The sequence below is a fragment of the Psittacula echo genome (assembly GCF_963264785.1).
Source record: "Psittacula echo genome assembly, chromosome: 1".
NCBI lineage: Eukaryota > Metazoa > Chordata > Aves > Psittaciformes > Psittacidae > Psittacula > Psittacula echo.
In genome coordinates this window covers 64,945,109-64,969,014 of record NC_137735.1, presented here as the reverse complement: position 1 = coordinate 64,969,014, position 23,906 = coordinate 64,945,109, and the positions used below count along the sequence as shown (strand labels likewise).

Here is a 23,906-nt window from a genome sequence, read left to right as displayed (position 1 = left end):
TCACAAGCATTACTAAATTAGTTTTATATAAATAAAGGGAGCAGCAAAACCAGCCTTAACCCCTTCTAAATTAAAACTAATTCCCAAGATCAGAAAAATTTTGATTTTATGGTATCACAGGATTCGTTTTAGGTGGAAAACAGAAGTTGCATTGTAGCTGCCTTAAAACTTCATTTCTCAATCTCAGGAAAGCAAAGGGCAGCCAGGTTGTCCACTGCCCAGGAGCTCTTGTGCAGAATGGGGCACAGAGGGACTACACTCCCATCCCACCCCTGCCAGGAAGGCTGATAGGACTATCTTTTAAATATATACACACGCCTCAACATAAAACCTCTTTGTAAATAATCACATTTGTATCCAAAATTTCCTGTTGACTACAAAGCCAGAGAAACTTCAGACCTAAGACCAGCGGGAAACTTCTGTGTATGCATTTTGCTTTACCAGTGGAGAACACACTTCTGCAGCGTGTTTCAGACCCAGCACATGTGGAAATTGCTGACAGCTAGATCACACCAAACCTATTTCATTGCTTCTCACCCTCCTTTCTAAAGGTTGACAGTAGATAGAACACCTTGAAAATGCACGGACAGAAAATCCAGCAAACGACCAGAGGAGACTGTACAGATGGATCAACATGCTCTGCCCTCACTGCTGCTAAGGCAAATAAGCGCACATACACTTGCTTTTACTGCAGAGAAAGTCTTTTAAAGCCTTCCTGATGAGACCAGAAAATCTGGACAGACCTGTTTCTTGTTGGTCTAATTAAAAGGCCATGAGGACATTGATCCAGTAGTGAAACCTGAAGGAACACATGTGGAAACATACACATTCTTAACTGAAGATGACGATAAAGTGACACCATTCACGAAAGTCATGTTTGGCCAAGAGTCTCCTTATACTCCCTTCTCCGTGTGGGGGGAGACAGGGGCTTCTCTTGAGGGCAACTCTCAGCCACCAGTGGACAGGGAGAAGGAGTGAAATCTATACACACAGACAGGAACGAGATGTAAATTTCTGGGATACAGATCACAGAATATATACACACTCCATTTCAGCACCCTTTATCCTAAGTTACTTATAGTCATGGGCAACCTTCTATACCTGGTTTGCCCACTTCAGTCAAAATACAATCGAGTCCATCATAAAAAAGAAGCATGGGGCTTCTGCCCAGATGTAAATGGTATCTTGCATCCTGATAGTATCATGCAAAATGTTATCTTGCCAAAACTGTGCCTTGCCTCCTAGACATGCCCTTTGCCTTAAAAACTTATGCCTCCCCTAGAAGGGAGCACCAAGAACACCTCTAGCCCTTCTAGAAGTTTCTAAGTGACTCCAAAGGATGCAGTGGACCCCTTCCCACATGCTTCCAGAAGTCAGTAGTGCCCAATGGCAAAATCTGCTCCACTAACCCAAGCCCATCAGGACGGCTCATCTCCTCCTGGACTCCAAGGATGAGCAGGGCTGGCTGTGATTGCTGCACAAATGCCTTCAGCACATCACTGTGAATGCCTGGCATAAACTTTCTAGTAAGGAAAACCAATTCATTTCTTGATTTTCCTGCAACGATATTAAGCAGTAGACAGATAAAAATGGAGGCAGGAAAGAGCCATCCATTATGATACGCCTTTAAGACGTCTGCCTACTTTCTCCAAGCAGACCCATTTGACTTCTCTGTCAACCTTAATCCTTTCTACCAATATCATCAACCAGTCAACACCAGCCCTCAGCCCCCTCCTGCAATTTGTTTTGTCCCAAACCACGTGTAAGTAATATGTTAATTCTTTGGGACACTATCCCAAGCTCCTGGGACAAGCCATCAGCTGACAGGAACACAAACTTCCTATTTTAACCCAATCTGCCAAACTTTTCTAACCTGTTGGTGTGAGTCATTTATCACTCCAAGCCTGGTCATCAAAACCAGAAAAATACTTGCCAAGTTAGGTACACAGGAGCATTAATGTCTAGAAAGATACTGGCAGTAAACATGCTTCTGTTGCTATAACAGAATACACTTTTAATTTCATGCCAGGTCTAGCTGCTGAAGACTTAAGATACATGAGACCAGTTTCTTCAGTATTTGCATCCCAGGCAACAGGATTTTTTAAGAAACAGACATGTTCTGTGTATCTGTGCATTATTTAGACAGTTTTAAATGAATAAACTCTGAAAAATGACAGACTAGATATGTAAAATACGCCCATCTTAAAGCTGCCTTAAAACTTTACACGGATATTTCACAAAACTGCATAAATACAGACAAAACCCACTGTTACCTACATAAGCCAGTAGTAAGAGCTTTTCATAATACAACTTTCACAAATGAAGTGAGGAGTTGATTTTATCTGGTACACCACAGTAATTTTGCTGTGCAACTTCATGAAACTGCTACGAATAGCATTACAGTCAAACCCCAATTGTTGCTGAAATGCATTCAGTAAAACGGAAAATGCAGAGAAATAAAACAGAGTAATTGTCTCCCAACTCACATTATATATTGTGTTTCTAAATTACACAGCATGATATTTTCTAGTTTTTAATATTGTTTCATATTGAGGAATTGATAACACAGGAGACATTCTTTGACCTTTTCCCTTTGAATATCTAAATAATATACCACATAGGTTTATAAACCAAGCAACTCCCTAGCCTTTTATTCGTTCCCAAGGGACAAAATCTGTTTTAAAGAAACATCACATATAGCAACACATAAAGGAGCTAATGCAAACTGCTTTCCTTGCCATGCTATTTCTTAACTGCATCACAATTATCTCTTGTATAGCTATAATTGTAGTTTACGAGTTTGTACATATCTGAAAGACAAAAATTGGACTTCTAGCACTTGAAAATCTGCACTGAACACCCTAATACAAAAACTGACAATACAAACCATGATTCTGCACACCCACCGATTCATACTTAATGGATTCAGCACAGCACTGCTGTCTCCTGAAAGGCTTGACCCAAGCCATGGACGAAATAACTTATCAAGTTTTTCTATTCCCCAGATATTGCAGAAAGTATTTCATGGACTTGTTCCAAATTTAGCAGGATGTTAAAAACCACACAGCCACCAGATAAGTAATTTGTCGGGCAGCTAAATCAAAAAGCAAGGCAGAGCCTTTAAAAGAGGCCTTTCAGGGACTTTGATTTGATAATGTTTGTATCTCTACAATTAATCACAAAATAATGAAGGATTCAAGCCATCGCAGTCAAGGACTGGGAGTGTGAAAAGATGTACGCTGTGCACGACAAGAGTCAAAGTGCCAGAACAACTCGGGGAAAAAAAGCATAGTATGAAACAGATGACGTAAGTTAGGAACATCGGAAACTTTCAACCTGCAGCAGCTTAAGCAAAGGCTTTGTATATAGCCAGTCCCAATATTTTTAATGGGGGTCACTAGCACAGATAAAAACCTCCATGCAGGAGCCTCACTGCCATACCATGCATCAAGCAACATGTCAGGAGAAGCGGTCAGGATTCTAACTGATGCAAGACCAAATCCTCTGTCTAAAGACACAATTCTGTCTGCGTCTAAAACTTGGGGCAGACGCAATTTCATAAAATGGGGCTTATAAACCACAGTTTAATCCAGAGCTGGTTTGAGCTTTTTTTGGGGGAGGATTGGTTTTGATTTTTTTGGGGATATGTGACATACGTGTTAAATGTACTGATCTGGAAAGAAGTAAAACATCTGCTGTCATGAGAACTACTTACGAGAAGCATTTGAGAACTCTATTCTGATATCGTTCAAGATCAGTTCATCCCATTTGTTTGCATAATCTAAATTAACAAGCAGCACAATAAATAGTTAACATTTTGAGCTGCTTCCTCAAACAAGAGCAATATTTCAGTAAGGTTTCCAAATACATGACAGAAATTTATCTGAAAAAGAAATAAAATATTAAGAAGTTGTTATCTTCTGTTTCCAATTTCTCAGTTTTTAACAAATGGAATTTTGAACTGAAATATCCCTGGAGCCTTTCCAACACAGACAGCTGATACTGGTAAGCGTTTTTTGGTTCATTTTTTTTTTCAAATTTAGTGCATTATTTCAAATTAAACCTACGCTGGCCATACAGAGGTTGATTTTCTCCTCCTCCCTCCACAGATGAGCTATTCCTAAGCATTCTTTCAAGGCAATGCACACGGTCACAAGGAATTAGTGTTTTAATTCCCACAGCCATCCTCTGGTGAAATGCTGTGTGAAATACTAGCCCTATGGAAAGTGAGTGGGAATGGTCACCAATTCTCATGAGGGCAGATCTCAACCCCCTGACAGATTTTCCTCCTTGTTAACTTAAACAGTAACAAGTTTGGGGGTTTTCTAAGGAGCTCTTTTCCCACATCTTAATGAGATAAAAAATTAGTCCTTTACTATTTTATCCCATTTTCTCTAAGAACTGTCAATAAGAAGGTATCTATTGGCATAATTTCCTCAAAAAGTAAATGCTTGCCTTTTCCTGAGCATCTGAAGAAAATTTTACCTACACTTACCCATTTTAAATCCCTCAAGAATGTCTAAAATGGTTTTACTCTTATTAATATTTAAATAATTAAAAAAGCCTAAGAGAGCCCAGAATATCAGTGAGAGATTTTAGTCCAGCTAATACAGAGAAACTGAAGTACCTAGTGATACAATGCTTAATAATGCCTTGTAGATTTCATGGTTTATTACAAAGATGAGCAGAATTTATTAAATTTATTTAAAAAAAAGGGGGGGGGGGAGGGGTAACAACAAACCCACCCTGAACCAAAGTTTAATGCTGTTGTGACCTTTTTATCTAGTGGTTATGGAAACGTAGAAGCAGCAAGTAAGCATGTTACTGGTACACGACACCTACATCAAGAGGCAGCATGCACCTCCGAGAAGCACTGACACCGCTCTATCCCTTTTCCTCCTGCCATAAACATTCAATATAACTACTTTTCTCAATATGTGAAAAATTACAAACAAAAAATGAGTTGCCAGCAAAGCCTGAGCAGGAAAGGAGTCGTCATGAACACTTTCATTTTCAACGTGAGCACAGATTTGTCTGGGATTAGTCCAGCGCTGAAAAAGCTCATTAACGTCTCAGATAATTTCAGCTCCTATGAACTCTGACATGTGAATAGCCTGGTTGAGCTTACCTGCATAAAGCTATTCATTTGACCAAAGCTACTTTTTCCACTTACAGTATGAAGGATCATCGTTCTGTGGTTACAAGGGGGGAAAGGAGTTTTGCTGAAAGGTTATCTTTTACTGCTACTATAAGAACCTTCTAAAAATACTGTGATTTTTAAACTTACTAGCTATTTATAGTCTAGTTGTGCACTGTGTTTAAACCTCACTTGAGAATATTTTTCAAGTATATAATGTATATTTCCTAGAAGGTATCTTAACTGTTTGCAAAGCTCACCCTGACTTTCTAAAATGTCTATTTCTAGTATCATAATTCAACTAGTTTGCACATTAAATTGTCAGCAAGACCTTTCTCTTTTTACTTAAAAAAGTGACAGCTTACATGACAATTTTATTAGCTCAAAATGCAGCTTTTGTTTTCATTTCTCTGTTTCCCCTTATATAATGCATCTAACCCAGACAGAGGGCAGGCTGTCCATGCTAGCCACTGCAGCCGGAAATGAAGATAATACGTCGCTTCCTTCTACTTCCACACTCATTCTTCATATCAGGCTTTCATCCTGGCTTCTGAACTATGAACCCTGTCGGGTGCTGCGTGTGGACGTAACTCCTGTGCCTGGTTAACTTGGGAGCTTGTACTAGCCTGCAGAGAGAGACGCTCTGCAGAATATCCAGCACTGACACAGGCTGCAAAAATTAAACTGAAGCCCAAATACAGGATCTTTCAATTTCTTGATTTCACTGGTGTCGGTAGATTTTCAATAGGCCTCCTATCATACTTTTTTTTCCTTCCCCTCCTCATTCTGGGAGCACAGCCAATCCCCAGCACAGCAGCTGACTTTCCCCAGAACTAACTAGAAATATTCTGATAGACTCTATTTATAGACTCAAAAACTTAGGACTGGAAGCAGCCAACCAAATTTTTCCGTTCCTTGCTCCCCTCCACTATCTATCTATCTGTCCCGGGCTAACCTAAATTCCAGCCTTCTACGTTTCTCAAGGGGGAACTACCCTACCCAGAATAGCTATACCACAGGCACACACACCTCAAACATCCAAAGCAAATGCAGAGACCCTCGCATGCAATATACTAAACAGGTTAGAAGAACATGAATCTTCTGCTTTTATGTCACCACAGAAAGCATTCACACTGATCTTCTCTCCTGTCACCACAAATCAAAGTTGAAAAAAAACCTAAAGAGATTTCTGTAAGGGATTTTACCACCTGTATCTCAGACTTCTGCTAACTCAAAAGACCAGTTTAGACATGTAGACTATTTCTTTGTTTACTTTGACAACAGCAATGATAAGGAAGAACCTTTATTTAAAAAGTGGAAGATACCAACTGGCTTTATTTTTGTTGTATTTTTTATATATACACACACACATATATATGCATACATATACACACACAAATATTTATATAGCTAATACTTGCAGAAGTCAAGTTTGTCCCCATTTGTTCGGGCACAGTACACAGCAACAGAGATACCATTTCCCAAAGTAAGAATAATACTTTAGCTGACTTGTCCTTGGGCACATGACTCTCTAATTATTTATTTACAATACTATCATATTCTGTTGAGCATTTCATACTGCAGATAATGTATCAAAAGTATGAATTTTGAACTAGGAAGACAAGCATGCTCTGGAAGCAATACCTGGCAAATCTGGTTTTTAGTTAACCTTACAAATGTTGCTAGGAAACCATACTCAATATTTACTTCAAGCCTTTAAAGAAACAGACTAATTCACACTAAGCTACTGGTGGGGAGCATTGAGGACTTGGCGGAGAAGCCCCAACCTAAATTTACTCTCGACATCTCACTTTCCTAATCCACAGACCTGACGTAATATAGAAATATAATTAAGAGTTGGATATGTAGTTACCTTACATTTGCAGGACCTGTAATAGCACGGGTATTTTGGACATTGCAGGCAGTGCAAAGTAACAGTGATGAGCAAAAAGTTCTGCTGTTTTGCTTGGGTTTGTGTATACTTAATTAAACAAACAAAAAAAAAAAGCCATAGCATTAATGCAATGTCTTCTACAAATATCAGATGATTTTTACATTTCGGTCCTCTAACAGTGGGTAATTTAACATATGACATCATCAGCTCTAATGCCTAGTACAGTGGTATATGGTACCTTAACCTGCCCATGTAAAACATCAGACAACGGCTAGATTATACCAAAACTGGTAAATTTGAAACACTTGTGTTTCTACTCCTGTCCTTCAAACTGATTTTATTAAATGTATCTATAAAAATCTGTCAAAGCTATTTCTTGCAAACCTAACTCATAAGATGTTGAATATTCTCAATTTTCAGTCATGTCAGACAAAACCGCAAGTCTTCCTAGGATCTGGTGCACTATGTTAAGCTTACATCCCCTTGTGTCAACGTGTGCCATTTTCCTTGTTCCTATAATCCTTCTCTTCTTTTTCCTTAGATCATATTTCTTACCCTCCTGCACTCTTGATCTCAAGCTCATTCCTATTTGGTCCAGAATATTTCTCTCACTCTGCATAAAAATTACATTCATTCCTATTGACTTACTGATTTAAGACATGCCAACATCAATATCACCTCTGAGTTTGGGGTACGCCACATGATGGAAAAAAGCCAATAAATATCCCAGTCAGGAGTAACTCTTCCTACAGAGCTGGAACCAGCATGAGCTCAAAGCCTCAGGCACATGGAGCAGAATTTGGAAAGAACTATACACGTCCACAGCGCCGGCACTGGAGTAGAGAAGCCCCCAGGAAAACCTACTGACCCCCACTACTGCTATCACCCAAAAGCATGGAAGGGGCTGCCATCTCCTCACGCCTTGAAGCATGCCAGTTTTGAGCATGAGCTTAGCCAACGGAGGACCTGACTTGCGTGCCGCATCAGACTCTGCTTCATGGACCTTCCTATAACCTTTGTAAGACGTTCTTTTAATAAACACACTATCAGGTATTTGTGCCGAAGCAAGCAGAACCTGAAGCATCTTGAGATCATGGAAAGGGCTAATACAGGTAGAAGGACATGGAACAATGGTGGAGGACATGGATTACCTCATTCATCAAGTATGGAGGGTATGAAAATAATAAAAACATGAAGATTCTCTTCAGAAGTTAGTCAATGAGCTCAAAACTCATGTGGATCCTGTTACTACAGTGCTGATCCATTAGAAACTGAGATAGGTCTACAACTCTCTTTCTCCTGTACCTGTATTATAAATAGACTTAATGGCTGTAAGTCATTCATAAGCCACCTATTCAACTCAGCCTCATATTAAAATTAGTTTGCTTAATATTAAAATCTAAATTAAAACTAATTAAAATCAGACAACTGCAATATATAATTAGCTGAAAATCAGTAGGTTTACTTTAAAAAAAAATTATTGATCCACAAAGTAGGTTTTTTTCCTGAAATTACAATTCTAACTTGTCAAATTAGTTTGCCTAAGTTGCAGCTGCTTGTACATACTTAACGCAGCTGCCTACAATCAAAACAACTTTGTTTTCCTTTACAGAATAGTATTATAATAAATATTAGAATATCTGAAAACCATATCGAACTCTTTCAACTAGTTGAAAAGAAGTGAAATGCACTAATTAAAAACTAGAATGCAGCCTATTTGTCACTTCAGTTTCATTTCCTACTTCCAGGATTTAATTCAGTTGTTTTTAAGATTTCTCAAGTGCTGTGAAGGAAGAGTAGGTAGGTGTTCTGCTCATTCTGGACATGACTTATGAACAAACACATCTGCTGAAAACAGTGCCTCCAGTTTTTCTGTGGAATAATCTGCTGTGCCTGTAACCCTTTTTTTTTTTTTCAATTACAGATACTTGAGTTAACAGGTGAAAATGCAATTAACATACAGACAGTATCTCTATTACAGGCACCGTGCTGCAATAGAAGAAGATCTATCAAGAGGATCGGTTGGTCCTGAGGATTCACTACCCACTTTACGGGTGTTGCAAGGGTTATGCTTCATGGCAGGACCAGCAGGGTCCCATGGGCAGAAGCCATTATAGGCTGGAGTGCCTCAGGCAGCTCCTGGAGCATCTTTTTCTTTCACTGCTGGCTAAGCAGTATCTGTTTTTTTACTCCTCAGCTGCCCCATGATGTGAACAGCAGCACAGAAGATGGTGGCAACTGGAATATTCGCTTCAAAACCACACTTCTGATCCAAATAAAAATGCTAACACAAACCTACCAAGCTTGTTAGCAGCCTTCTGCACAGAACTAACTCTTGTTTATATTGGGAAACAAACGCAGGACTATTTGCAGACCCGCAATGGCTGCAGTTTTGGTCCCAGAAAAAAAGGAAAAAAAACCCTCTTTTCACTTCTTCTTCTACGTCTGTTAGCTCCTCAGATTCTTTTTTTTCCTCCTTAATACAATATATCCACCCAAAACACTCATCCTTCTTGCTTCTTCTATCAAATGGGTTTAATATGAAGTAACAGTCCCTTTATCTCATTATCTGCATGTACAGTTTGAAGTTGTCATTACCACATATTTAATCAGTCAAAGTTTTCAATGCCTCATCTCCTTTTTACTGTCAAATCTTCAAAAACATAAATTCCAAGCAGTCTCAAGAATCAGAAAGGTTAGCTGGGAAACAAGCGCAAATCAAGTGCATTGTTTCATTGCAACATTATCTTATGTCATTAGTTGGCAGCAGCCATAAAGCTCTGGACTACTTCCAACATTTACTTCCATACAGTGAGTAGAAGCTGACACGTCTAACCCCCACACATTTTATTCATCTTCCAGCTAGTTTACATGGATTCAGATTAAAACAAGAATTTAAAAATCCTAATCAAATCAATTAGATTATTCTGTTTTGCCATCGTGTACACAAAGGAAGAGTATGGTAAAGACGTGCAGGGTTTGTAGAAGCTAATCCCACAGCAATGTGGTTTTATTTAATGCACTTTACAGCCGGGTAGTCTGTGACAAAGACTCAATGCACAATTTTGACTAGCCAGTCACGTTGAGTAACCGTTTTCTAATCCTTAAGGAATATTTATTGGGCAATATTTGTTTTTAATTATTAACTTTAGAAAGCCTTAGTGCTCAAAACCAAATAAATTTAAAATAACAAAACAAAACCACAGTGCACCCTAAAGCCAAGTGAACAGGCTACCAGCTGGGGGGCAATCCCTAAGAAATGGGGGAAGAGGACTTTGCCACAGCATCCCACCAGGGCATCCTGTCCTCTCCCTGCAGGGCTCAAGGTGCCCAGAGCTGCAGAAGCCCTGGCATGCATAGCTTCAGAGGGCAGGTTTACTGCCCAAGTGTATGGACATGCACACGACAGGTGACACTGTCCAACACTGGGACAAGACCTCTTGCCAGCACACAAAGCGACACCTACAACGATCCAGAAGCATGCTTTCCTTGAGCAAGGGGCCAGAAATAACATGTGTTTGCTTTCTACTAAACAGTAATAATAATAATAAAGGGCCTTATACATGGCAAAAATAATGCTATACTGTCTTCAAATGAGACTGATTTTTTCAGCAAGTTTTTCACATATCCTAGGACCAACACGTATGTGAGGTTTTTGTTGTTTTGTTACAGTTCAATTTACCCAAATGAGTTTGGAAGTTAACGAAGTCAGATCTAGGAAAGTAGATCTGAAGCTCCTATTAGAGGAAGAACTCCCTAACTGCTTTAACATACTGCACTCTCTAGCACAAATTTAATTTAGTTTAAAATAATGAAGCTGACAGCTCAGATAGTCTGCCTGGAAACTGTGCAAATTTCCCACCCACCTTCATTTGCAAGGTCCCTGGCACTCCAGTCTTCAAAAGCGCTGAAGTGCATGACAGGTTTCTAGAGACAAGCCTTCAGCAATGCTAAAAGTGAGATCTCCGACCTTTTGGAGCAGCTCATATCTGAACTCAAGCCTCCTGAGGGAAAATAAAGGTTGCCGTCTTGATGCCCCAAACTTAAGGCACGCTTCCAGAAGCAATCTTTTTCCTGCTCCTACTCTGACGGCAGTGACATAAAGCTTGTCTGGGAGACCAAGTTCCACCTGCAGTCTTGCTTCAGTCAGACAAGAGGCTGTGTTTGAAGAGGGAATAAGGCTAATCACCTGCCAAAGTGCCCCGTCCGCACTCCCTTAGCTGCAGCAGTACTAACAAACAGCCAGAGATACAAACACGATTGATTTTTCAAGGTGAGACACTGCCAGAGTAAACCAGGGCTTGCCGGTTGTGAAACCAGTTTCCAAAGGGCTCGCAGAGCACAGGTCTCAGTAAGGACATGCCAGGTGACGCATTCACACGGGTACACAGATGCGGTTGCCTTGCGCAAGCTCACGGGGATGCACGGGTGCAGGCAGCTGCCTGCCACGGCCGGGCAATGCGCCTCAGATGGCACAGGCACTTCAGCCCTTTCTCATACTAGCAAAACTCAGCGGCTGCCCCTTTTCCTACATGGCCCGAATCTGCCATCAAGCACAGCCTGACTTAAAACTCAGCTGAGCAGAGCACTGCTTTGCCTACAGAACTGCTCCAACCTCCCCTGGGGACTCTTGAGCCCCTCCATCCCAACCCTTTGAGACAGGTATGGAAGAAGAGCTGGCAAACAGAAGACATGAAGTACTGTACCGATCGGTTTTGCAGGACTGTGCTACCATGTCAGCACAACACAGCATTCAGAAAACCACTGCCAAAAAATGCTAGCAAGACCCTACAGTTCAGCAGCTGGGACAGTGAAAATTCTAGTCAGGACAATCATACCTACTTACTTCCCAGTTCTGACCATAACACCATTGAGAGATTGTAATGGCCAAAATAAACCTCTAAAATACGTGTTTACTTTGTAGACTTAAGACTGAATACGAACCTGAAATGGTCATACACACACATACAAAAATGGAAGAAAGATATTCTCCCAAATCCAAAAGATTCAGAAAACATTAATAATAAAGCGGCTTTTTAATCCATTTTTTTCCCCAGAAACCTAAATCCTAGGGAACTGGTTTCTAAAGCCACTGCTTTTAGAAACCTGGGACAGTACCTCTCGGAAGCAGACAAGGAAAGAAAAGCTAAACAGAAAACATTCCTGAGTCCTGTCCAAATTTTAGCCTGAAAGCCCATCCAAAGAGTTATTTCACCTCCAGATGCAAGCAGAAAGTACTGTTTAGAAGAAAGAATCGAAATTAGTAAAGTGATATAAAAATTGTCAGAAACATTCAGCAATTAGTCTGAAATTTGCTTTTTAACCTCAGGGCTGTAACTCTTTGATCTATTATTATCACTAACCACAATCAGCAGCGTACCCATGCACACTTAGGAGACAGTGCAAATTCCTATAAGCCATTTTACGTTATTATCCACAAATACTGGATTCTGTTTCTGGTGAGATGTTCCAACCAAAGTTAACGATTTTCTGTTCTAAAGAAATATCTTTATATACTAACCCTAAGTTACCCCACCTCCAAATATGAAATTTAAGCTACCAGTTGGGACCAAGATGCAAATACGCAGCTTACAGATTTCAGATTTGTAGAAATTTAATTTAGTAACCAGCAAACAACACATTCTAATGTAATTGCAGGAGCTTAATTCACAGTTAAAAAAAAAAAAAAAGAAATAAAATTCAAGTTCTTTTCTTGTGACCTACCACTAACATGGGAATTTTTTATAATACAATTCAATAAAGAAACTGCCTTGCACATGTATTTATTCACATATTGAGTAGATACAGCCAGTGTTAATTATTTTCGTAAGAATCCAGAATTATCAACAGCATGGGTTTGGTTTTCTGCAGCTTTTGTTTTGTTTTGTTTTGTTTGGGTGGGAAGAGGAAGGCGTTCCTGGGGATTGGGAAGAGTGGAGGTAGGTTTTGTGGTTTAAATCCTTCAGCACTGACTTCAGTAAAGCAGAGAAAGACAACCACCCAGATCACATCCTTTCAGAAAACACATTGTTAAGCTCTGGTAAGCCATGTTAATAAACAAAAACAAAAATCAAAACACCCAAACAAGGTCAAGGCTTCCTATTTAAAGAGACAGTTTATTTTAAAAGGTCCCAGAAGTAAATCAGCTCTCAAAATTTTGTAAAACTCTGGGTTTCCTGAAGAGAAAGACATGTATTACTAAGGACGCACATTCACCCTGCTTCCAAGTGTGAGAAGGGAGCCCGGTGCTGAGCCAAGAGCAACTACTGCCGCTCTTGTCAGTAGTGGTACTGGAGCAGGCTACGCTGGGAACTGCTGGCATGGATAAGGAAGGCCTTCCTGACCTATGAACCCTTCTCCTGTAGCATAAATCAAAAAAGCATGCCTTCCTCCAAGAAGTCTCCTACAGCAGCAAAACCAATGTTGCTCCAGCAGGAGAGGGCTTTCATGAAGACCCAAGAGATGGTGACCTTCCACTGCAGTTTGCACTAGTAGGGCAGCAAGCAGTCAAATCATGTCATGGTCTATTTAGGGTGCATTCAAACGTGCCCAATAATGCTGCAAGAACTTGGGCAATTGCACACAGTGGAAATAGTCCTAGTTTTCCCTCCACAGATCTCTCACTCAGAGGAGACTGCAGCTAAAGTAAAGTACTTCATACGTTGAGCACCAAGCACCGTGTAGCAACCAGCTGCATGTGAAAACTCATTAACGTATTCAACTTAAACGTATTTAATACCTGTTTTCACACACACTTTGCAGCTTCCTTGTCAGACCATTTTTATCACTCTTATACAGCCATACTGTAAGACACATTTGCCAGAACACAAGTTATGGCTCTATATTCCGTTTTTAAATGTAGTATTTTCTGACCTCTCAGAGCTTAAATCTGAAATCACAGAATTCCAGTGTTCTCCCAAAAAGTTTTGACTGAAATCAGTCCATTTTTTTTATTCCAGATCCCACAAGTCCATTTGAAGATTTAGTACATACAGTTAAAAAGCAAAAACCGCCTTTTAAAAACATACCCTGAAAATACCAGTGCCAAGATTATGGCTTGGCAATACATTATCTCTTAGCATAAATGTGCATTTAGGATTATTTCTTAGGCTCCTTTCCCTTTCTGTCCCTTCAGTTTGTTCTTGCATCCCTGTCACCCCACACCGCTCACCAAGTTGCCCTTTCCTGTTGGTTTTTAGAGCTTCGGAGTGAACTGCATAAGGAACCCAACTTGGGTCTCCCATACAACACACCCAAAGAGCAAAACCAGAGTCAGATCAGACAAGGCATGGCCCAAGACTGTTATTTCACCACTACAAACAATATACTGTTCAGCTACAAACACCACTCAACAGCGACCACTACTCAATCCTGGGTTCAGCAAAGCACCAGTACGTATCTAGAAATCTGATTCAGCAGGCAAAACATTTCCCAGCGGGTTTAAGTTCCATGAATGCTAAGTGTTGTTTTAGTAAGGACAAGTTATGGAATCACAACGTAACAATTTACTCCCTCTGCAGACAATACCAGTACTGCATGAGTGTTGATACCACTGCAGCAATCCTTATGTTTACCTGCATAACTGCAACACGTATCCCATAAAATAGGATGGAAACATTTTTATACAGTACATATTTCAGACATTCGTGTCTTCCAGTCCTCATGAAGATGGGCTGACCCATACTGCCAGAATACAGATAATCAAAATTTCTTCTGCTTGCTAAGATCGGTGCGCACACAGGTGATCCCACCTTCCCCTTTTTCAGAAACCCATCAGAAGAAGATATCATAGTGGGATTTTACATCACCAAAAGTGATAGCTAGGAAGCAATTATTAACTATGGTCAGAATAAACTATGGCAAACTGATTTCCAACAGCCACGTACTGCAAAGTTCAACAGTATCAACTGGCAACAGAAATGTTTTAGTAATACACAACATTACTTACCCCCACACACAAAGAAACAAACAACCCCTAGATACTGGCATATGTATTGACAACAGAGCTCTTATTTCCCCAGATTTAGAAGATCTGCCCCTTTATGGAACACAATTTTCCAGTAATGTGGACTTCTCCCTGCCACAGCACAGGAGTCAACTGATGTGTATAAATTTAAGGCGAAAATAGGCATCAGTAGCAGTCACATTTTCAAACGATACTTCATAAAGATTCTGAACTCCTTAATAAAATAGTAAAATAAAACAGCACTCTCAAGAAAGTACCAAAGAAAGGTGTAGAAAGTATGGGGCTGTTAAATGCATGCTGGTATGCTAAGAAGAACCTTTAGACTTCCTGCCCTGACATACTAATAGAGACTTCTAACTTCTATAGCAAGAAACGCAGACATACATATGCAGAAGTTCCTACTGTATCAAGATTATATCCAGAACTGTTAAAAATCACACAAAAATATACACGAACCTACAAAAAAGCAAGCATAACTTTAAAAAATGGAAGAAAAAAAAAAGAGAGAAAAAGTACAGATTTAAGGCTACAATCTACAATATTAAAGAATCACTGTTGAAAAAGAAAGTTTGCACAGTGAATTTGTGGGAAGCAAAAGGGGAAAAGAGTCCTGCCAAGCATGGAGAATATTTTAACAGCATGGTCTTCTACCATAAAGTCAACAGCAAACAAACAGAGGTCAAGGCCATTCATAAATTCTAAAAGTAATATTTACCAGACCTCTGTCTCTCTGGCAGGTATAATTCTGATAAGTGTCTATTCTAGATAATATTTAACATAAAAGTTTATTTACAAAAATACTTGCAATAGCCTGAAATCAGATTTAAGCAGAATCACCCGTTCAAGTCAGTAAAGGTTACATAAAAATGAAGATCATGCTGTTGGGTTGGGTTTTTGTTCTGTGTTGGGTTGGGTGAGGTCCTGGGGGGTTTCTACAAGTAGGGTCTATGAAAAAACACTGATCCATGTGAATGACTCAGGAACAGATAGAAGTCCCTAAAATACTGTTAATGTTCGATCAAAGATTTGACCGTAAACCCAAAGAAGTCAATGACAGTCTTTCAACACCCTTTAACAGATATAAATCAGACTCTAGAATATCATGAAACACTGAAGAGAAATCTCCTTCTCTGAGTGACAACAACTGAAATATAACTATTGATAAATGCATGCAACTTATGTTAAAATAGTAATATACTGGATTACACCAGCAGAACTGCCAGGAAGAAACCACAGGAGGGGTTTCAGTCCTTTGTTTCTACCAGAACTTCTGAGAAAAGCAAGTATCTATGTGTACACACACGAGTTAATATGGAAATTAGAGGGAAAATGCACACTGGCAGAAGAAGCTTTGGGTAAGAGCTAATGCAGCGGAAAGGTCATTCTCCTCAATTTTTACTGTTGCTTCAAGCAACCATTACATTTTCTGAGGCCATTTTGAAAACTGCGTAATTGGCATGACCACGAGGCCTAGACTGGTACCCTGATTCAGATGAGCAATCCCCCTAAATCTATCTGGATTCTCAGTGTAGGTTTCCATCAGTGACATCACACAATCACACATATCTTCTTTTTCAAGCCCACTTTGCTATTGTTTAGTTTAGAAACCATTATTTCTTAGGAAATGTCATTCATGGAGGAGGGATCTATACACACAGACAGATAGGTATGATTCACCCTCTTTAAAAATTAAACATGTAAAAATCTTTCAAAAACAAAGACATGTTCTGCATGCATACTAGCAGGAGAAAAACATTTTTAAAGCAATAAGGGAGCTTGAGTTTGCTTAAGAGGCTCTTGCAACCCAAACACAAGCAATGTTATAAAGAAAGTTACCAGCAAGTAACTTAAAAAGAACCGTAACTGTGGACACCTAATAAAAGTAACTGAAGGAGAAAAAGAGAAATGTTCTGGCTGACAGCAGAGACTTGGCACAGTCAATAAGGTAGCAAGGGATTTTAAATGCCTAAACTATGTTTAGTAGATACTATCAGCAAGTGTAACTGACGAGAAAGGTGATATTCTAACAGGGGAAAAAAAATTAACGTTTAATCTACAGATTCACTCTTAGTGTGAAAAGTCTTCTTCACTCCTGGTCACCCACTCCTTCTCACCATGTCAGCTGCAAGACAGACGTGGTCCAAAAAAGGTATGTTATCAAGGTTCAGAAAGCAACGCTGTCAAAACAAGATATACTCAATGCTGGTCATTTATTGGCTTAAGAGAACCATGTAGCCTATTTTTTCCCTTCATCTTAGTCTTTGCTTATGGCAATTTATACCGCAGCATAAGTATACCTGAAAAAAGATGAAGACTTACAATACCAGAAAGTTAAAAATATTGCAGACTTTGAAGGGTTAATCACAGCTGTAGAAGTCTGCAAAATGTATGATGCCTCATATGGTTGATGCATCAGGGAAAAAAAAACTGACTGGAAATAACAAGGATCTAGCTTGGATCTGGAATGCAGAAATGCAATGCTGCTGAAATGGCGACATGAAGAAGAAAGACTTTACAATCCCCATACCATGCTGACATGGGACAGCTGAAACCCACCTTAGGGTATCAGGCCTGACATGGTTTTAAACTATGAGTGCTTTATTACAACACTTTGGAGCATGAACAAACTTGTGCCCGATTTCCTCTTGGTTTAGCTGGAAAGCAGCACAGAAATGAAAAGCAAAGATCAAGTTCAAGGTTCATTAGCAAGTGTGAGCTTTTACATGTGTAACACCCTAAGATGAGTCTTTAAGATTTGCCTTGTCAGCAGACAAATATCTGAGCAGGCACCTATTCATTCAAATCTGCACTGCTAAAATGACCTCTACATGAATTTACCTTGGAACTTGTAAGGGCTTTGCACAGGCTCCCAGCTGCACCTGTTAGCATAAAGCCACTGCCAAGCAGATTAAGTGCAACATTTTGTTAAATAATGGGGCTGAGTTTAGAGATTTGAAATGATGACACATGTCCTAATCTCAGCTACAAATCAGGATGCCTGAAGTGTCGCAACCTTGCAGATCTCCATCACCTGAACAGAACTCCACACATGCAGCAAGAGCTCTGAGCGCTAAAAATTGCAGGATTTCAATCCTGCAAAGTAACAGCTATGCTCACCTGCATATCTTACTGAGATACCAGTGGAGAGAACAAAGACAGGAAAGTGTATCAAGCTTGTGTCATCATCAAGCCTGATGACGTACCCATTTACTGGTCTAGAGGTAAACAGATGGGAAGAGCTACCGTGGACTAATGTCAGATGAAGAGACTCCTTCAAATGCTTCATGAGAAACTGTCATTCAAAACTAACTACTGTTGACAACCATGCTCCTACCTGCATTTCTCTATTTATCGTGCATGTCCCTGCAACGATGACAACCTTGACTCAGCGCAAGCAGCACTTACGAAGGAGTTCTCACAGCTGGCAGGAGCCACTTGCCCAAGTAACAGTGCTCAACCACAAAGGCAGTAAAATACCGGGTCTTTATTTTCAGGCATCCCATCAGCCTTCTGGTGAACTTTTCTCACCATATATAAATAATGCAGTTTATGAAAATTTCATCAGGTAAAATAACTAGAAAACAGCAACTTCATCTTCCTTGATTCAAGAAAACGCATTTTAAGCCAAGCCTGGATAGTAACTAATATCCAGCTACATGCAAAGTTCAGTATGAAGGTGGGATATAGCCCTTTCAAGTTGAGAAAGATGTATTAAAAAGTACATTCTTTAGAGACCATATCTGAAATGGTCAAAGCAGAAGCGAAGCATGGCTTGCAAAACAATAAGGAGATTGCAGAGGTAGTGAACAGATTTGAGAATAAAGTGAAACTATTTAAAGCCTTTTTTTTCCCTCCTGGATAGATAGGCTCTTTTCCCTCCTCAAAAGCACCATTATTTTAAGTATTAGGTTTTTCACTGCATCACTCTTTCTTCAGAAATATTTAGCATCATATAAATATGGAAAACACTACGCATCCTCTTCACCCCACTCCAAGAATAAGGCAGACATTTCATTCCCTGAGGGCACTTGCATATCTCAGGATGAGAAAAAAAAGAAGACTTGAGAAAGGTAAAGGCAAATTCTGATACTGGTTATTTCACTGAGCTTTAGGCACAAAGCTTTGGCAAGCCTGTTTGACACAGGAAGAGTCTGTGCAACTATTCTAACTCAGTCATACTGTCAGATGCACTTGATAACTTGTAACGTTGATTATGAAACTAGATAGTTCATTAAAGTAAGTGTCCTTTATGAGATACATGAGCAACTGTTTGCTGAAGAAGTGCATGCTCTAAGAATCAGCCAAGAAATAGAAATTCAAACGACACTTGCGTATTTCTCTTCCACCAAAAGTGAGGAGATCAGTTTATCCATTTATCCCTTTCAAATGCGTCAAGTTTTAACAGCCCTCCTCCTTCTGGAGGCATTTTTCTATATATACAAACCAAATGTTCCTACAGTTAAAATACAGAAATAATATGTTGCCACAGGCTTGTAAGGTTTAGTTTTCACACTTAACCAATTAAAGTCCAGTGCAAACTTATAACCATGCATCTTAACAAAAACAGATTCCTGACACTATCATTTTCTTATCCTCTTCTCAACATTTCATCTGAGGTACAGCACATTCAAGCACCAGCTAAGAAAGAATAACCGTTATAGGACACATGAGAGCAATTTCACTAAGCTCTCATTATAGGAAAAACAACATTTATAGTAGTAAGAGCTCATAAACATACTAGAGCTACACGTTCAAATCTAGTAACAATAGAATGTAATATGTTCTTTTTAAATATTAAAGCCAGCACTTCGTTTTTATTAAAGGCAGAGTAAAAACACAGCAAGAAACCAGCAAATCTAACAATAAGCACTGAAATGCAAATGAAGAATTATGTATCAGCTTGAGAAATACTGCCCTGGTCCCCATTTTAATCCACGCCTTGTATGCTTAATGCAGGGGAAGAAGAAAATGAAGAAGGGAGAGGTAGGGGATAGAAGTAATTTGCCTGCTCACCTGGACACGTTTTCTGGAATGTACTCTAGAACTGGGTACCCATCACTTCTTCTGGATGCCAACTCCGAATGCGACTTCCAGGTCTCCACTAGCGTGCTGACAGGAGGGAATGAGCTCAAGTGCTGAAATGCCTGCTCTCGAGCAACCGGTCGCGACAAAGATATCGTGCCTTGGGCACCGATCCTGTAGTGAAATGACTGTCCACCTGAATTTACACCCACAATGGCAGAGGATGGTATACTGTTTTCTTGGTAATAGCTGCCATCATCAGGCTCCTGCTTAATTCCCACACGTAGGCTTGGATTTGGAAAACCGCTACCTTCACAACTTCCGTCAAATGAAGAAACAGGTGGTCCTAAAATCCCAGAAAGAGAGTAATAGTCTTTGTCATCCATAAAAGAAAAATACGAGCCATCTGTAAATGGGAAAGGATTTACTGTTTGATTCCCTTTAAAAGACGCACCAGAGCAAGGATGCTTGGCTGACTCTTGCTTCACTGGTACTGAAAAGGGGGAATCGGAGTTTATTTTGCTGCTGTCACCAATGCACGCACTGCCAAAGGAACCGTCTGGCTCAGGCTTTATGAACTGAACAAGGTTCATCTGACTGTTGTTGGAGATGGCGTTCTCCATTTCCTCCATCTTAGGAAACGTGAGTTCTTGAGCACCCTTGTCTTTTGTTTCTGGACTGGGAACGGTCTCTTGGCTTCTGCTAGGTCCCGCTGGCGTGCTGGAGGCTGGGAATCCTAGGGAGTTGTTTATGGGGCTACAGATGGATGATCCCACAGTGCTAACCGCTGGGCTAGAACGAGTGGACCTATTATTGGCATTGGAAGGGCTGGCAATGGAGCTCCTCGAGTTCAGGTTCGCAGGACTGGACACAGAAGATCGCATAGTGATATTACTGGGACTTGAAACAGGAGATTTCACGCTGCAGTGACTGGGAGGACTAGAAATTGGTGATTTCATGCTACTTATAGGGCTAGAAAGTGGAGACCCCACATTGCTAATGTGTGCGGGACTGTGCAACATAGACCCCCGGTTTTCAACGTTCGGCGAGCGTGACAAAGGAGTTCCTTGGCCAATGGGGCTTTGCACGGCAAAGTTCCCAAAGTTAGCAGTAGTTGAGGACACAGAGTTAACTCCTGCAGGACTACACACTGAGGAAGCCATGTTCTGAGGGCTGCAGCCCGAAGGGCTTTTCTCTTGACACATGACAGGGCTTTTGACAACAGCGTGCATGGCACCACCGTTTACAGTGCTCCCAGAGTCCGACATCAAAGACCTCAAGGGTCTGCTGGCGCTATGGAGGGGAGAAGAGCAGTGACCATTCTCCTTGTAGAGCTTCACCAGCTGCTCCACATTCTGGTACATCTTTCCTGGGCTTCCCTGGTTCTGCTGATCGTAGGGGTAATCGGCATCTCGTATCGAATCCATATATAAACCCATGGATTCGGCCACTGTTGCTGACAGCTCCTTGGACTCCGTTTCAGTTTTGATGTCAGAGGGCAGAAGACCAGGCTGACTGCTGTCTTGCTGCAGGCAGGAGAGTAGCTCAGGTTTTTCTTTGTTGTTTCCTTGAGCGCTGCTGTTTGCAAAAGCTCCAGCAGCACAGCTTACGTTTACAATCTCCATACAGTTATTGTCATCAGTCTGCTCTCCAGCACCTATAGAAGAATACTCCACAGACTGAGAAACTTGACCCCACCGTCTCTCCATATCTAAGCCTTCTGGGTAGCTGTGGTATCCTTTTGTTTCCATAACTAGCAAAGACATATACAAAAAAGTAAAATTAATAAATGACAGGACAGTGTGACTTCCTAAGGAAATTTCCTAATTTCCTAAGGAAACAAGGCGTATCCGCTCACTCTGTCTATCCTCCTCTCCGCCTGCCAGTCCCGTCTCCCTGCCCCATCCATCATCTCTCAACCATTTGTGCAATCTCAATCAAACCAAGGGAAAAGGTCTCATGGATATGACAGCCCTATAGATTCTGAGAGAAAACCGCTCAGCAGTCAGAAAAGACCCAAATTATTGCTCCCAGCCTTGCCCCAAAAGGAACAGCTCTGCAGCATCAGCACAACCGCTGCCCACTGTCACTGTCCAGAGCCCCATGGTCAGTGCTGCCCCTCTCCCAGGGACCTGGAAGAAAGGGAAGGCGGTAGCAAGGACGAAGGGGGAACCAGAGAGGTCCTGAAAGGACACACTGGTGGTAGGCAGGACATAAACGCTGTGGAAACTGGACATTACATCTTTGCTCCTCCAAGGACCTTGCACCACCATAGTACAGGGAGAGCAAAGCAAGGGAGGCTGTTGTGCTAAAGGCATTTCTCTTCATCATCCAGTGTAACACAGGATGCTTTAGAAGGAAGCAGTAGTTCTGAGGGGCCAGGAGCTGGTCTGCCCCTTCAGAGTTATGCAAACTGCTTGTACAACCACCTGAGGAAACCTAGAGGATTGGCTGGATGGGAAGAGAAGCAAGCTAAATGCAAGCTAAATGGGAAACGTTTCTGCCACAAAGGAAGCGCATCAGATTAGGTGGGCATGCATGGCTGTTAAATGGATCTGTAGTTCTGCAAACCTCCATGGCAGCCAGGAAGAGGAATATACATAGAGAAGTAAACCTTGTTCTAAAACAGATCCTAAAAAACCCTGTCCGTCCTGCAGGCCACTTTCTAGAGGAAGGGAGCAAAACGCATGACCTAGCTACCAGTGTTTTGAGCATCATGTGTAAGTAACAACAATTTTATTTCCTTTTTTCTTTTTTAACTAATAGGCTTACAGTATCATTAGAACTGTAGAAACCCAAGTGCCAATAGTTACAGTATCAATATTATGCAAATAGTTTTTCCTTTCAGAATGCATTGATTTTCCAACATGATTTCGTGTTTAATCCCATTACTTAACACTACTTAAAAACCGCTATTATAAAGAAAATCATAAAAACAACCCCCAAAAAAACTAATGACTCAAATACTCTTCGCCCTTATTCAGACCTATGGCTCTATGCCTATATTCCCCTCAAGCAAATTTTATTAGAAGACAGAATCATGTGTATCTCCCCACCACGAGTATCAAATCACATTCCTATAGTCTAAATTTCGAGACAGAAGTCCCTACTTTCACATAAAGTCACTCCCAGAAAATCTCCTACCCCTGATTTAAGTGCTGAGGAAGCCTAATTCCTAGCTAAATCAATTGCAGCTTCGAGTGACCAGCATTTCTGAAAACCAGTAAACTTAGTTAAGGCTTAAAATTAGGATGTAAGTGAATTTTACTCCTCAGAACCACCATCAGAACCACTGCCACTACAAGGAAATCTCAGTTATAGGCCTAACATTGCACAGGTGCACAAGCCTTGCAGCGACCTCTCCCTCAGCTGTAAATTTCAAACTCCATACATAATCAATAAGCTAGCACACTTTGAAACTTCAGCAAATAAAAATCCAGGTCACACAAAGCAAAAAGAAATAAAAAATTAAAATGGCATGGTCCAGCACTTGCGGAGAGAGAAGCACCGTCTGGGAAATACATCCGAAAGGATCGAAGAACAGCAGAAAGATTATCTGTGGCCTGATACAAGTTTCTCTTTAAAATGACAGCTATACATTAGCAAAAATGCAGCAGCAAATAGATTGTTGGGGAGTGCTGGTTTCTGTCACCTCCGAGTGCCTCGGTGGGTACTAGAACCGAATAATCATCTCACAGCTTGCTGACAGCATAAGGGTTTGGGTTTGTTCTTCTCAGCAGAACTTATTACAACTTGACTAGCATGTTTATCTACGGTATCCACACTTCACCTACTGCACAGACATGCCTTTTTACTAACTTTCACTAACTGAATTTGACTGTGGGCTAACACAGACCACAACAGAAGCCGACTCGTGTTACGTATCA

At 40.6% G+C, this 23,906-nt stretch overlaps 1 protein-coding gene across 1 annotated transcript in view; it reads right to left on the bottom strand.

Moving 5' to 3' along the window:
* NR3C2 (nuclear receptor subfamily 3 group C member 2) overlaps window positions 1-21,785 on the bottom strand; it is a gene marked incomplete at its 5' end in the record, with an annotated part of 201,683 nt that extends 179,898 nt beyond the window's left edge. The window contains one exon of the mRNA XM_080630293.1: window positions 20,011-21,785. Within this exon, the coding sequence (XP_080486419.1) occupies window positions 20,011-21,785 (1,775 nt within the window). The remainder of the gene's footprint in view (window positions 1-20,010) is intronic.
* Between the last annotated feature and the right edge of the window lie 2,121 nt (window positions 21,786-23,906).